General features: G+C 34.1%; 2 protein-coding genes and 1 non-coding gene across 3 annotated transcripts in view; 1 reads left to right on the top strand and 2 right to left on the bottom strand.

Moving 5' to 3' along the window:
- The window catches only part of stl (ADAMTS metallopeptidase stall), a 50,392-nt gene extending 48,724 nt beyond the window's left edge, over window positions 1-1,668 (top strand). The window contains exons 17-18 of the mRNA XM_073086387.1: window positions 358-556; window positions 1,291-1,668. Of these exons, the coding sequence (XP_072942488.1) occupies window positions 358-556; window positions 1,291-1,421 (330 nt within the window). The 3' untranslated portion in view covers window positions 1,422-1,668. The remainder of the gene's footprint in view (window positions 1-357; window positions 557-1,290) is intronic.
- A 1,127-nt stretch (window positions 1,669-2,795) lies between these two features.
- On the bottom strand, window positions 2,796-13,897 carry LOC140752180 (augmin complex subunit dgt3). The gene is made up of 10 exons (XM_073086386.1): window positions 13,616-13,897; window positions 12,085-12,297; window positions 11,151-11,340; window positions 10,316-10,491; window positions 9,279-9,389; window positions 5,839-5,994; window positions 5,266-5,443; window positions 4,201-4,418; window positions 3,662-3,827; window positions 2,796-2,918 (listed from the first exon to the last, which is right to left on the bottom strand). Exons 1-10 carry the CDS (start codon window positions 13,795-13,797, stop codon window positions 2,811-2,813), a joined length of 1,698 nt encoding a protein of 565 aa, XP_072942487.1. The 5' UTR covers window positions 13,798-13,897; the 3' UTR covers window positions 2,796-2,810.
- On the bottom strand, window positions 6,821-6,983 carry LOC140752623 (U1 spliceosomal RNA). Its single transcript, XR_012103444.1, has one exon. It is a non-coding gene; the product is annotated as a U1 spliceosomal RNA (small nuclear RNA).
- Window positions 13,898-14,710: the final 813 nt, after the last annotated feature.

The raw sequence follows: 14,710 nt of genomic DNA, 5'->3' as shown, positions 1-14,710 counted from the left end.
TTTTCAAAACCAGAACAAGAGGAATTTTTAGTGTGGGGGAATTTACGCGCTAATGTAACACATATTTTTAGACTTAGATAACCTTGCATGTTCTGATGTAACACAATGTTTTTAGGGTGGTATATTTTTTAGCTTCATAGGTTAGCGCGTAGCTATATCACGTAATATTTCTGTAATATTTATTTTCGTCTACTAGTCGTTTATAAGTTAACATTTGTTTGCATGCACGTAGAATAATAGAATAATAACAATAAACTTTACAATAGAAATACACTATCTGTAAACCAATAAGGAATCTACGCGAACAAATAAACAAAACATTATTGCTACCTACCAACAATCTCTTTCCTCCTCCAGGAGTTCGGTCCCGACAACACCCCGCTATCGGAGATCACGTTCACGCTGCCGCTGCTGACGCGCAACGAGAGCGTGACGGTGTCGCGGCGCTCGGCCACCCGCCGCCACCGCCGCAGCGTGCTGCGCGGCCGCCTCGCTGTGAAGGCTGCGCTCGATAGAGAACACTTGGATCAGATTATTGCTACGCTTAACTTTACAGGTAAGCAAGTATTCATGGGTCGTCATTGGTTATGTTTACCTGCTGTAAATAAGTTTGAAGCTGAAAGAAATCATTGCAGTTCAAATCTGAGCTATAGTCCGCGTAAAACTGCTAGTCCGATCTGAATACAGAAATTAATCGCGTCGCCATAACACATGGTATGACTAAACCTGCTCGCAACAACTTCAGAGTGGACTAGCAGTTTGACGCGGAGTATACCTTCGTCACATCTGTTTATGCAATATTTTACGCTGCTATGGTTCTGTTTTGATAAAAGGAGAAAAGAGCAGTTTTAAATTAGTCTTCTAGTTTAGCAACACATCCGTGGCCATTCTAACTGATGTTAATCATATATGTCGTAGTAAAAAACATAATTCATAATTTAAAAATTAAAAAAAAAACTCTTATTTAGTTAATCATACAAAAAAGTTATTATTGCAATCTATCGTACAGTAACTTAGCCATGAACTTTCTGTAAGGCGTTTAAATAAATCGGTAAAATTGTTAATCTTGATGATCCTGATTCCTAATTAGCAAACTATTATAATGGGGCAAACTATTAAAATCGTGTATTGTCATCGGTTCTTAATAATTATTAAAAATTTAGAATTGAACTTACCATTCAAAGTGGGTGAAATCAAGTTAAAAGATTCTGTTACATACAGGTCAAGCTAATAGTAGTAGTAATAGTAATAACTCATAAAGCAATAAATAACAAAGCTCATACCTTCCAGATAAAAACCGCGACCACATAATCTACCTGGACTCTATACCGGAGAACATCGAACTGGACTTCAGCAACCCCATCCACATTTCCCCTGAAGACACGTTACTGAGGAAGATACCACGACCCACTTGGGACTGAAATCTATGTCAAACATCCTCCAAGGATAAATGTTTACATTACTTTATTTTAACAGGATTTTCTAGGATCTGGATCCTGTGAATGTACATACCATACGTACCAGGATTAGTAGGTTCACTAATTATCCTGGTTAAGTTTTAAATATTTCTAGATATCACTTCGAGAAAAAGGCATGAAAATTGGCTCGAATTCTAATTTAATGTGTGTAACATAGACCATTGTATTATACTTTAAAATATAACTGTGTGCGTCATATAATGCCGCAAATAAATCTTGGCGATAAAGCAACACAGTCGAATTTAAAAATGTCATTTATGCTGAATTTTCCTGAACTAAAGTGTCAGACATATATCTTTGGAAAAGAAAATAACTACTGTAAAGTCCATTTTAGAAATATTTAAATGTTATACAAAAATAACAAACTCTACTCTCTTAGAGGCGAAGAAAGCATTGTTACAATGGTGCTAAAAGGTTGTGAATGTAAATATAAATGTATGTTAGTCTGTTAATTATATTTTTGTATGTGAATGATATTCCTGTCAGTTGAAATAAATTATTTTATATTGGAAAACTAAGACAGAGCATTATACTGTTGTGCCCATCATAAATTAAACGAAAGATTAGTAAAAATATGATTAAAAAATATTCTTATTTTTTAAGTACATTTCAGAAATATACGGCTCAAAATATATTTTTGATTATCTGCAGCGACATTTTTGTGTTATCTATTACCTGTACGCTGTCAAAATACAGAGTAAAATTAAAACAAAATTTTGTACGTAATGATATGATGGTGTACATAATTATATTGTTCTTTAAATTATATTTATAAAGTACGTAAAAATTGTAATTAGTTTTATTATCATTGAATGTAACCAAAAAACTTGTAAAATTGCGCTACTGCTGACTGTATGAGTATTGTGATTTATTATTTTATTTATTATGGAGATCTGTTTATATTCTCATTAGTTATAGTTACAATAAAATAATGTAATTTAAAAATATGTTTGTTTTCACCAACTTTGTAACAAGATGTTTTCATACATATCATTTATTCATTCACATTTGTTCAGTAGTTAACAATAAATCTAATAGTATGTAAAATTACCTTAGAATATAGAAGCTTTAAATTCGCAAGTTTAGTACAGCGGGATTTTTATATAGGTGTAGTGGTACCCCCGAACAGACTCTACCACGGTCAAGTCAAGTATGTATAAATATTTCCCAACTACTTTTACTTATAGCTGAAGATAAATTAGCTAATAATAGTAACGATCAATAGAAGTTTATTTTTTTAGCTTATAACAATAATGTTGTACATGTTTCATGATACTTTATGTAAGAGAAAAACCGTCTCATAAAAAAAACTAAAAGTATATTACTTATCATTTATTTTGTATAACTCTTAGTTTGCACATTCTTAATGGCTGCAAATAGCTTCGCCGGGTCTGTCAGGAACCACTGCCAGAGTTTCCTCAAGTTGCGCTTGTCACCATTCTGTTAAAAATATATAATTCTGAAGTAGTCTAAGGAATGAAACGTGAGTATTCAACAAGCACAGAATACACTGAGTGGTAAGTGGTGACATAAACGTCTGTAATCAACTTCAATTGAAGAATGGAGCTGTATATAATTTCGCGCTCCGCATTTACGATCCGCATCGCATTTTTAACAAGGTAGTTTTAGATTCGATCCCAGGTTAGCCAAGAATTTAAACGATGCATTGTATTTCTGTTCTGGGTTCTGTTTGTGTATATTTATAATCCACGGCACAGAGCATAATAAAGTGGAAAAGGACTTTTAAGTGGACGCCGGTTGACATATGAGGCGACTATCTTAATCTTTAAAAGTAGAAATACATCTGCGATCACCTTCAGGGAGAACTCATTCTATATGCAATTCATCACACATCTATGCAGTAACCATCTAAACAGCGGGGTTGGTATAATTTTAATTTTGTCTCATTATATTATGATATTATTAATAATAATATATTATTATGAAACATATTAAAACAATCCGGGGGGTATTCACCCCCTTGAGAATTTGCCCGGGCAAAGAGGGTACCCTCGAGACCCGAATAATCCCTACCCACCCCCCATATTGCAAACGCATACGCGGCATATGAGAGACCGGTGGGTATGAAGTCCCATCTTGCTGCAGTAACCACTTACAATCAGATGAATTTCAAGCTCATTGACTTGCATGTTATATAAATATCCTGAAAATTCGACCCTCACCTTAACAGCCAGGAACAAACCGCTAGCTTCGAGCACACACTTGTCTACGCGGTCCACTTCAGTTCGCAGACAATGGGCCATACTGGCCAAGCCCCTGTCGTAGCAGTTCGGCTGCTTAGTACACCCATCGAACACATAGTTCGTTAGAGGTTGTATTGCTGCTTTGCTGTAAAAGTGTAAAATTCTTGTTAGATACTTATATTACTAACAGAATTAAAGTATGTCATATAAATATACTCTTTTCTCTGTTCTCGTCTTATATGCTTACGACCGATAATGAGGAGCGGTCATCATGCAAGTGAGTTAAAAAGGGCCCTGGGTTCGATTCTTCATAGACACCTAAATTTTTTTAAATCTTTATTTGTATCCATCGGACTCAAAATAAATTCTGCAGATTACGTAATAATAGAACTACCGTATCGATTTGAATCAAGCTTTCAGCTAAAGATAAAACTAACGTATACTACATTCCGAAATTTTGGAGTCCTAAAAAACATTATAAACCCCTTACGATTTCAACCATGTCACAAAATACTTACTATTCTTCCAACATTCTTTCCTTCCCCGCAAATCCTTCAAGAACGCTATTCTTCAACTCCTGAATATTACCCACCAGATCATTATAACTCTTCACCAATAGTAGACCATCTTTGGACTCTACATTCAGTATCGAACACAAAGCGTTCAGCAAACTGTCCGAGGATTGTAGAGCGCGCTCGGTAGAGTCGTGTTCCAGGCAAATTTCATTCATTGATTGCTGAAAATTGAAACAAATTGATTTTGTCACACATTCTTCAAATAAAAAAAATAATTTAATGAAATCAAAAAACTGGTCTTATAAGTTATCTTATATATTTTTATATAATATAGGAGTAGCAGACGAGCACGCAGTCCACCTGATGTGAAGTAGCTACTTCACATTTTCTTACCGATCTACTGTAATTTACACCAGTGCACTGTAATATTACAAATCTGATATGGCAAGACTGTATAAGGGTAATAGTGAGGTGATAGAACCCTTGTAAAATTTAAACACAGTCCAACAAGGATTCTATCACCCTTATGACTTATGACAGACAATTCTAAGCACAGGGGTATAACGCCCTATACTTTTCTAAAAAATGTATGTTAAGTGGTCACGTTGCCAAAAATTAGACAAACGCATATAAACACCTTCGCCTTCGAACTGCCCAGTACTTATACAAGCCACGTCGTACATTCGTTAGCGTGATTCAAGGGATTGCACAACGCCATCTACGTAACCCCCCTAGAATGAATTAGCACCCTTTGAATCAAAGGGTAGCAATCTCAGTTTACGAAAAAAAATCCAAAAAAAGTACTACATTACAATTAATAGAATTGGGAAATGCCTGCTTTTTTATAAGATTGAAGTATGCAGTCCACTTGATGGTAAATGATCACTGAGGCCAATAGACATCTTAAACACGTTTATAAACACAAACTTCCACAAACTTGCCTTTTTTATATGACAAATCCATTATTTATCATATAACCAATGAAATATAGCAACCACATTTTATTATTAAATAGTTATTAAATATGACTTCTTATTGTAATATATTAAAGCTATAAAACTAACTTACAACTCTACTAGACACCGCCTCTCTATCTTCCAGCACGTAAAGCCGCAAATCACAAGCGAAGTGTAACAGCTCCTCCATAGAGCGCAGTTCGTGTCTGAGAGCGCAATACACCAGTCTATCCACCGCTAGAGCTTGCTGCGTTATGTCCAGAAGGAACGATAGATCTTTAGAAATCTGCCTGAAATTAATTTTAAGGTTTATTTATTTGCTTACATTTTGTTAATATAAATTTGTATTGGTAATGTAAAATAATAGATAGTGATAAAATAATTTTGTTTGTAAATATGTGTAAAATTTAGAAGTTTTTGGAAGAACTTTTTAAGCGTGACTTGAAAAGACTAATCTTTCCCAAATGAACAAATAGTAAAGGAAGAAAAAAATATTTATTGACAATATATAAAAGTTTAATACGAAGATTAAACATTCATCTTTTTAATTCATATTAGTAAGCAAAAAAAAATAATTTATCAAAGGAACAATTATATATTAGCTTATTAAATGTAGCTGACATTTCTGACCGTCCATTTTTGACATTGGTGACCATCACACAAAAACCAGTATCATAATACTCACTGTCGAACCACCAAAGCCGATGTAGTGGCGCTGTCAACTGCAAGTCTAGTACGTCTCTCCACCAGGTCCTGGGCGGCACTGCGGAGTTGCTGCTCTAGAATGGACTCCTCTTGCTCCAGCAGTTCCAACGCGCTCTGGGCTTCCATTAGACATGACCTGGAATAGCAGGCGCGATCGCAGCATAAGATTTTAATTTAAATTGGACAGACATTTTTTTTTTATGTTATTAATTTTATTTTTTTGAATTCATATTAGACAGGAAAGTTGGTTAAAGTAGACCATTTTTTTGTATTTATTATAAAGTCCTGCATATCCTCTCGCTACCCCCGCGGCAGATAGGAATCCATGCAGTTTACCCACGAAAAAAAAATGATCCCACTAGCCAAGTCGAGTCGGACTTGACGGTTTTGGGTGGGGGGGGGCATGACCCCTGCTCCCCACCCCTTCTGGGACGGTGCATGTGGAATAACTTAGCTTTAAACTATGTTGTAAGCTCTGCACGTAACTATTATCTTTTATTTTGTATTTAAGTTTTATTTTAACCACAAAACCTTATGCCATGGTGTGGTAGAACAATTATATAAGTTTTATATAATATCGTATAAGTTTTACCCTAAAATAGACTCTTTTATATGTTTCTCGCTTACACATTATAAAACAGATAACGGTGTGTTAATCAAATCAAATTATTATTCTTAAGTTACACCTGCAAATAATATTTTGCATATAACCTTTCATGCTATAATAATGTGAAAATCATTTAAATTAAAATTAAACTTATAAAATTCTACGTGTATAATATATTAATCAGCGATAAATTAAATTATATTCTATGTGTATAATATATTAATCAGCGTAAAGCGATAAATTAAATTATTACATCATCAACAATATCGACATAAAGGAAGACGGCAACGGCACATTGACATGGCCAAACAATGATAACGTTCGAGCCGCCTTCCCAATCTTCCCATAGATTCTGGAGGGGACAGCGCGCACGCAGTCCCCACTACCAAAAATTACGCGTCCGAGTTATCCGCATTAGGGATAATCGCAAGGGTCAACCCGTCCGGAGTGCAATGGACAGGCCTCGCCCTGGGGGAACCGCCTTCCTGATCACGGTGTCCCCTACGCCAGGTAAGTATGAATTGCTTAGCTCCGCCCCCGGTACTTATAGTAGCTACGAAAGGTTCTCAACAGCGTGAGCTAGAGGTTTATACACTGACATCTAGTGACGGTTGTGGTAAAAAGTGTGACGTTTGACAAGTAATAGCAGCGCCATCTATATGTAATATGGATAAACTGAATAATATAGCAGACAAGGTAACTTTTCATAAATAGTGAGAACTGCAGTTAAACTGGAGAAATTATATTATCTGGATGATGTTACAAAATACGACATTTCTATTATAGAGCGGGAAAAAGGACTCTAACTACTATACTTTAAGTCATGCTTGAGATAATCACACAAACAATATTTTTTATAAGAAGTTGGTTAAGGTAGATGAATAAATAACCATTAACTATAATATTCACTTATTATTATTAACTTTAATATTTCCTTGACACTGGTATAATGTAATTTTCATAAACAAATAAATAAATTGTAAAAGGAATGCAAGAAAAAACAATTATGTAGTCTGGGTTCTGTAATCTGTTTTTACCAATAAAACTTCCTAATTTTTACTACTACTATGTCGTTAATCAGTCTATAATAATATTTTGAAATGAAATGAAAATAGTTTAATATCTGATAATAAAAAAACCTCATTTACCGAAAAGTATTTAGTGCTAGCATTATGTGAAACATTATCATGTTACACATAATTTACCAGATTTATATATTATTTTTGTATATCTTTTATTAGGTTAATATTGTAAATAATTAATGTAAATTTTAGAACAATTTAAATTCTCCATAAATCCCTGCAAAAGATTATAGACTTTTATTTTCGAAAATTACCACTAAACTGAGTTTATTTAATTAATAGAGATTACTATCCCGACCTGATATATTTTCTGGATATTCATGGAAAATTACAATGTATTAAAAAATAATCATGATAATATTATTTGTGATGTATTACATATATCTGATTCTAATATATCTGTCTTACATAATCGTTAATATACGGAATATGTACATTGTAGTTACATACATACTACTTTTTTTTCGGTTGAAAATGTTGAGCGAATTTCTAAGTTGAAGTGCATGTAATAAGTGAGTCTCCCACTTATCAGCTCAAACTAAAATACAACTGAGCTTAACACTGCAATTATTAGACAAAAATAAGTAAGGAGGTGGTAACTCCGGATGCAAATTATGCAGGGTTCACCTTCATAAGTATCTATAGACATTCTCTATATATATGACTAAGTGAGATCAAGGGATGTAGTAGGTACAGCATGTATATGGCCTATGTATTATATCATATTATACATTATATCTCATATCCACAATTTCTTAAAATACTACTGCCCTGATCCTCAGACCTCATTATGTAAATTCCGCAAGTAAAAGGATATTACACCTTTTACTCAGCAAAAAAATTGGGTTAGTGGCCACGACTACTTTTTCAAGTAGTCGCGAATTTGCGTACACAGAGTTCTTCAGAGTCTTATACCATCTACAAGTATACATCGTTAGCGTGATTCAGAGGTTATACAGCGCCATCTAGCAATAAACATCATAACATACTCCACACTATTGAGTCAAATCCTATGTAGGTATTGAAATAGAATATCAAACATCATTTAAGTTTAATTTTATTAAAATATCGTAAGAACATACCAATATTTCTGTACTTTTCACCTTTTAGGTCTTCATACAATAAAATATTAATGCAGAAAGAAATGAAACATTGAAATATCAAATATCATTATAATTTGAGCCCTGACATAATTGCTTTTTTATTTTAATTACATTAAAATTGCAAAATATGTGTTTTGCATTGTATATGCAGAAGTAATATAAGGAAAATATGGTAACTCACAATTTATTACTGTCCCTATGAACCAACAAAAGTAATATATTTCATTTCCTTTCATATGCCTGCGTAATATATGTATCTCATATTTCCTATGTAATATATTTCATATTTTGTTTTGAAATTAATTTAATTTTTTTTGTTCCTATTAAAATATGCTGTGAGTATGTAATGTAAGGTTTGTCTAAATTGTGCATGGGATTTGGCTATATTTTTAAGGAGTCAGATTTATTCATTTATGATAATTCTTTAGTTATCTCTCAGGAGCTTTAACACCTCGGAAAAGTGTTTCTCCCTTACCACGCCCGTCAAACCAGAACGCAGCAACGTTTAACGCTGCTGTTATGAGGCAGAAATAGGTGTGGCAGTGATGCCAAACCACAAAGGTCTCTACCACCTTATGAGCATTAGACCATAATGGTCAATTATAAAGATTCATTATGCAGTACTTACGTAATCTGACTCGGATGAACATTATTATAGTTGCTTACAAGCGCTAGTTTCGCCTGCTCGCCACTCAGCACCGACTTCGATTCAATATACGCGCTTAAAGCCTCTGATAGCCTGAAAATGTTATATAAATTATATTAACAATTGATTACATGTTCAACATAGTTTATAAAAATGAAATTAGTCATGTTGAAAGAATGAAAATTTTAACATAAATGTTATAAAAATTAAATCAATGATCAATAATAATTTCAATAAAGTTCTTAAAGTTGGTGGTGGGATGTTAAGACCACAGGTTAATATTAGTCAAATGTGACAAAGTATGAAAAGTTCAACAACAGTGCACCAGAAGTCATTTCAGTCAGCAGCTCTGGAGGCAGTATAGCCACACCTAAAAATAATAATTTTAATAATGGTGTGTTCCGCTTTGAAGGGTGCGATAAGGGAAAAATATTTAATCAATATGTTCTTACTTAATCCTCAAGAGTAGTAACACTGTCCAACCTTAGGTAGGAATGTAATCTTAAATAGGTTTGATTATAAATGTATGGGCCATGGGTTGCTGTAGCCACTTATCATGAATTGGTCTGCATTTCTTTTTTTTTATAATATAGGAGTAGCAGACGAGCATGCAGTCCACCTGATGGTAAGTGGCTACTGCCGCTCATGGACATCTGTAATCAACCCCAGATAGGATTAGATATTCCTACCTGAGGTCGGCCACAGATGCGCCGCTACCCCTGAGGACTAAGCTGGAAAAGCCTCGGAAAAGTCCGTCTTACCTTACCACACCCTTCAAACCGGAACACAGCAGCGCCTAACACTGCTGTTATTAGGTGGAAATAGATGTGGCGGTGGTGCCGCCGGAGTCGAACCACAAAAGATTCTACCACCTTCTGCATGCTTGCTACTTGATTAATGAGCATTTGACCTGACAGAGCCACCCAGCTCTTACTGTTAACACAAGCTACATACCTTCCTTAAGAGTAGCCAATAGGCAGTGAGCCACCCAGTTTATATTGTAAATATAAATTAGGTACCTTCCTTCCATGCTCTTAGCTTCAATAAGAGCGGCGCGTAGATCATCCTCAGTCACATCATCACTCCTCTTCTCAAACTTCTTGGTTGTGTAGAGATCAAAATGTGACCTGAACAAAGCTTGGGATTGCCTGTACGAGTCAAAGGGACCAAAGGTTAGGAACCTCTTGGCATTTTCCTGAAACGTGATAGTGTGGTATTTTATTATTAATACATCTTACAAATGTAATGAAAATGGAAAATTACAGCACATAACAAAATAACAATGCAAATAATTTTAAAGTGGACAGGCTATCTACAATTGCATTGTAGAAACTAAAATTAGACATTTAATAGGGTTAAAGTATTTTTAAATACACCATTTTGTAATAGGATGTCATCTACATAGACAATGAAACATTCTTCAAAGTAAAACACAATAATACATTATTATTGCCCTGGGAAGCTGTTACCGCTTCACTGATGTACTTGATATTCGAAATATTTATATCATCTTTATACTTATATATAAAATTCTAATGTCACAATGTTAGTGTCACGTGTTACTGTACTCCTCTGAAACTGGCTTTACCAATTTTCACCAAATTTTATATGCATATTCAGTAGGTCTGAGAATCGGCTACTATCTATTTTTCATATCCTTAAGTCATAAGGGTTGTTCACCCGTAACATTTTTATTTATAAGGCAATACAACATTTGCCGGGTCAACTAGTATAAATATGTGAAATATGTATATTAATTTTCATATAAGTATTAAGTTTTTGGATGAATGTTATTGCCTATTATAACTTACATTAATGCAAAATCATGTAAAAATTATAATTATTCCTCTTTACCTTATCCTTACAACAACTGGCATACACACTCAGTGTATCAGCCACCACATCCACCACCCCCGTGGTGATGTAGTCTACATCCCTTGCCAGCTGGAGACACTCCTGGGCAGCAACTGCCTCGTCCTCTTCACATTGATGTTGTGCCGCCGTCAGCTTTATTATCTCCATGTCCAACTCTTGCTTTGTTGTCCTGAAATTTTTTAAGTAGACATTTTGAAATATTTGAGATTACCTACTTGCTTTGTTCTTTGAAAGCTTTTATCAGTGACGGTAGTGAAACTGAAAGGTGGTAGCACAAACTTTGTTTTTTAAAATTGTTTGTAGACCAAAAGCTTTTTTTTTATTTGTGTGTTTGAACAGTGTGAATGCCAGGTGTCTTTCATACAAGGGGATTATCTTAGATCTCGGGACAGTAATGCATTTGTGATTGGTTTCAGGTTGAACATTTGTTTCATATAAATTATATAGTTTAATCTTATATATAAAATTCTCGTGTCACAAATCACAATGTTAGTTACCATACTCCAAATGGCTTTACTGATTTTCACCAAATTTTATATGCATATTCAGTAGGTCTGAGAATCGGCTACTATCTATTTTTCATACCCCTAAGTGATAAGGGTTGTTCACCATTAACATTGTTTTATTTATATGGCAACACAACATTTGCCGGGTCAGCTAGTATAAATATAAATACATATAAATAAAATATTTGGTCTAATGAAAACATGCGAGTAGCTCGATCTCCTTTCTTCAGACAGATCCTGCGGGATACAATTCAGAGGTAAAATCCAGAAAATGAAATATTAAATATTATCTATTGCAATCATCATTTCACACATAAAATAATACTAATATAGCTTGACAATCAGATATTTTATGAGTCAATACCAATTAAGATATAGAATATAAAATATATTTTTAATAATCTTACTCATTTTGCTTGAGCAAGTCATTCAACACCCGTTCATGTTTCTCCAACACACCCAGCCTTTCTTTCAGCATCATCATGTCCAATTTCATATCTTCTACAGCTTCCTGGTCCCCTGGTATGCAAATACCACTGTACTCTTGCTGTGTCGAACATAATGTTGCTTCTAAATCTTCGGAAGAGAGTAAATTTCCCTTTTTTTCAATTTCAGCATATCTGGAAAGTTTATTTAGTAATTATAAGCAGGTATTTTGGTCTTTATTTTGTTGTGAATAGGCCTATGTTTTGCTTTTTACAAATACTAGTTGAATAACTTAATGGAAATTGATCCAACCCCTATTATGACAAAAATTTGTTACATACACTAAAACATTTTTGTTGTTTAATATTTAGTATCGTAAAAAAATCCAAAATATTATTACCAACCCTTATGAATGTAATAATAATATACATCAAATCAAATCAAATCAAATCAATAAAGAGTATTGTACCCAATAAAAGAAGATACATATAAAAAATAGATAACTAATTTAAACGACAATACAAAAGGCGATCGCTAACCAGCGATCTCTTCCAGACAACCTTTAGGTGAGGAGTTATAGTAGGGATGAATAGAACACACATACATGTCAATTTTTAACTCGAAAAGGTTGAATATCTGAAACTCACTTTGTATGTGCTGGATCCTTTTCATTTAAATGGATGCAATTAGACTACAAAGTGGAACAGCATCATGACTAATCTTATAAGATAATCAGGAATGATGTAGTGCCACGGTCGAGTCACAAGGACTCACCACTTTTACTTGGTGGTAACTCTTGTCCCAAAGCTGGGCACGGGTCACTCCCTACAACTAGAGAACGCATGGAACATGCTCCACCGACCAATGATATTTGATGTCTCTGACTGGTAAAAGACGCACTAGTAGAGAATAAGTCTTAGTATTTGTATTTATAAAATTTCAAGTTTAAGATACTTAGTAAAGACCAGTAGGTACCTGTCGGCGATATCCCACTACCGCACTTTATTAATAAACTGAACGAAACTACTTTAATATGAGAATTACTTTTATTCACTTTTATTTACAATTCGGGCAGAGTAATGGCTTACACGACTGACTAAATGCGAATGAATCACGCTCTACCAGCGCGTGGACTTAAATACTACTCGAGTGACAAACAGCGTAAGAACTACCCTCTCACATCACTTGTTTTGTTATAACAAGTGACGTGATTCACAATAAATTTGACTATTAATAAAATAACACTATATTTAAAATATTGTTTTAAAAATACGAGAATAAATATTTTAATATTATTACAATTCATATAATTTATTTGGTATGACTAACAAAGTGTTTTGAAGTACTACCGGAAGTCGTCCATATTTTAATCTAAATATTAATTCCACATTGACAATCAAAATTAACATGATAATAATTAATATTATATATTATAAAAGGTCTTGCCGCCCATATACCTATAACATTTCTTTCCGGCAAAACTTTTGTGAAATTGAAGTTTACAATAAATACCTGCATTCTTCGCGAGCACTCAAAGCATTATTCTGGTCTAAATTTTTATAAAACCATCGTAAGACATCACCAAACTCCTGATCACTTAACATCCATTCAAAAGACTTATTGTACGTCTCCACGCCCAAATCATGTAGAAACGAAATGAACTCTTCATCACCAATGCTACTCAAACTATTCATTTTTTAATAAAAGTTATACACGTTAATGTAATTTTCGCGACAAAGTATTAGTAAACAACGCCGTTTACGAATTTGAATTTTGAAATCAAAGTCACCTGTCACACTTTATTGACGTAAGATTAATGTTGTCAGTATCTAATTTAAAATTCTACTAAGTATAAAACAGATATTCGTAGTAATTTTATTGTAGTTTTATGTCTATGTAAATAAATTCCTCATTTTTTATAATTAAGTATTATTGAAGTGAAAGTATTTTTTTACATCTTGAGCTTAACCGTTACAGGTAACCCCAAAGAGTATAGTAACCTATGGTAGCCCGACTATTTATAAGTACTTATATGTGTACTAGATGTCGCTACATGTTGCAGTTTTCCAATTTATTTAAATGTAGTTTTTCCGTTTCGTGATTAAAATTTTGATTTACCTCACAGACCTGTACCTATCGAAGATTTTCGTACAGAAGTAGGAATTTAGACCCTATAGGTATTTTAAAGTGACGTAAAATTTAAAAAAAATATATTTATTTGGAATGTTATAGTATAGGATTATGTATAGGTTCATACAACTTGCAGTTTGAAGGGCATGATAAATAAGAGACCCTGACGTATACCTCTCATCTGAGATAGGGCCCTGGTAATGGGCTAGTGGTAGATCCACTGAACACATGTCTAGTCATCCTCAGATGGGTGTTCACACGGTGCGCTGCGTCGACGCGCGCACCGTGTGAACACTATGATTATTAGTATGTAAAACGACGCACCCACAGCGCAACGTCGACGCAACGCTGACGCAACGCGCCGTGTGGACCGGCTCTAAGGGGATTGGAAATAACGTGTATTGGATTGAATCTAACTTGCAGATTTATTTTCCGAATGACGCAAAGCATTGCTCACATGTTATTAAGAACTATATA

The sequence above is a fragment of the Epargyreus clarus genome, unplaced genomic scaffold (assembly GCF_041222505.1).
Source record: "Epargyreus clarus isolate Ecla_fem2 unplaced genomic scaffold, WU_Ecla_fem_2.2 ptg000024l, whole genome shotgun sequence".
In the NCBI taxonomy this organism is placed as follows: domain Eukaryota; kingdom Metazoa; phylum Arthropoda; class Insecta; order Lepidoptera; family Hesperiidae; genus Epargyreus; species Epargyreus clarus.
Note: the sequence above shows the minus strand (reverse complement) of the source record. Positions and strands in the feature narration are given on the sequence as shown.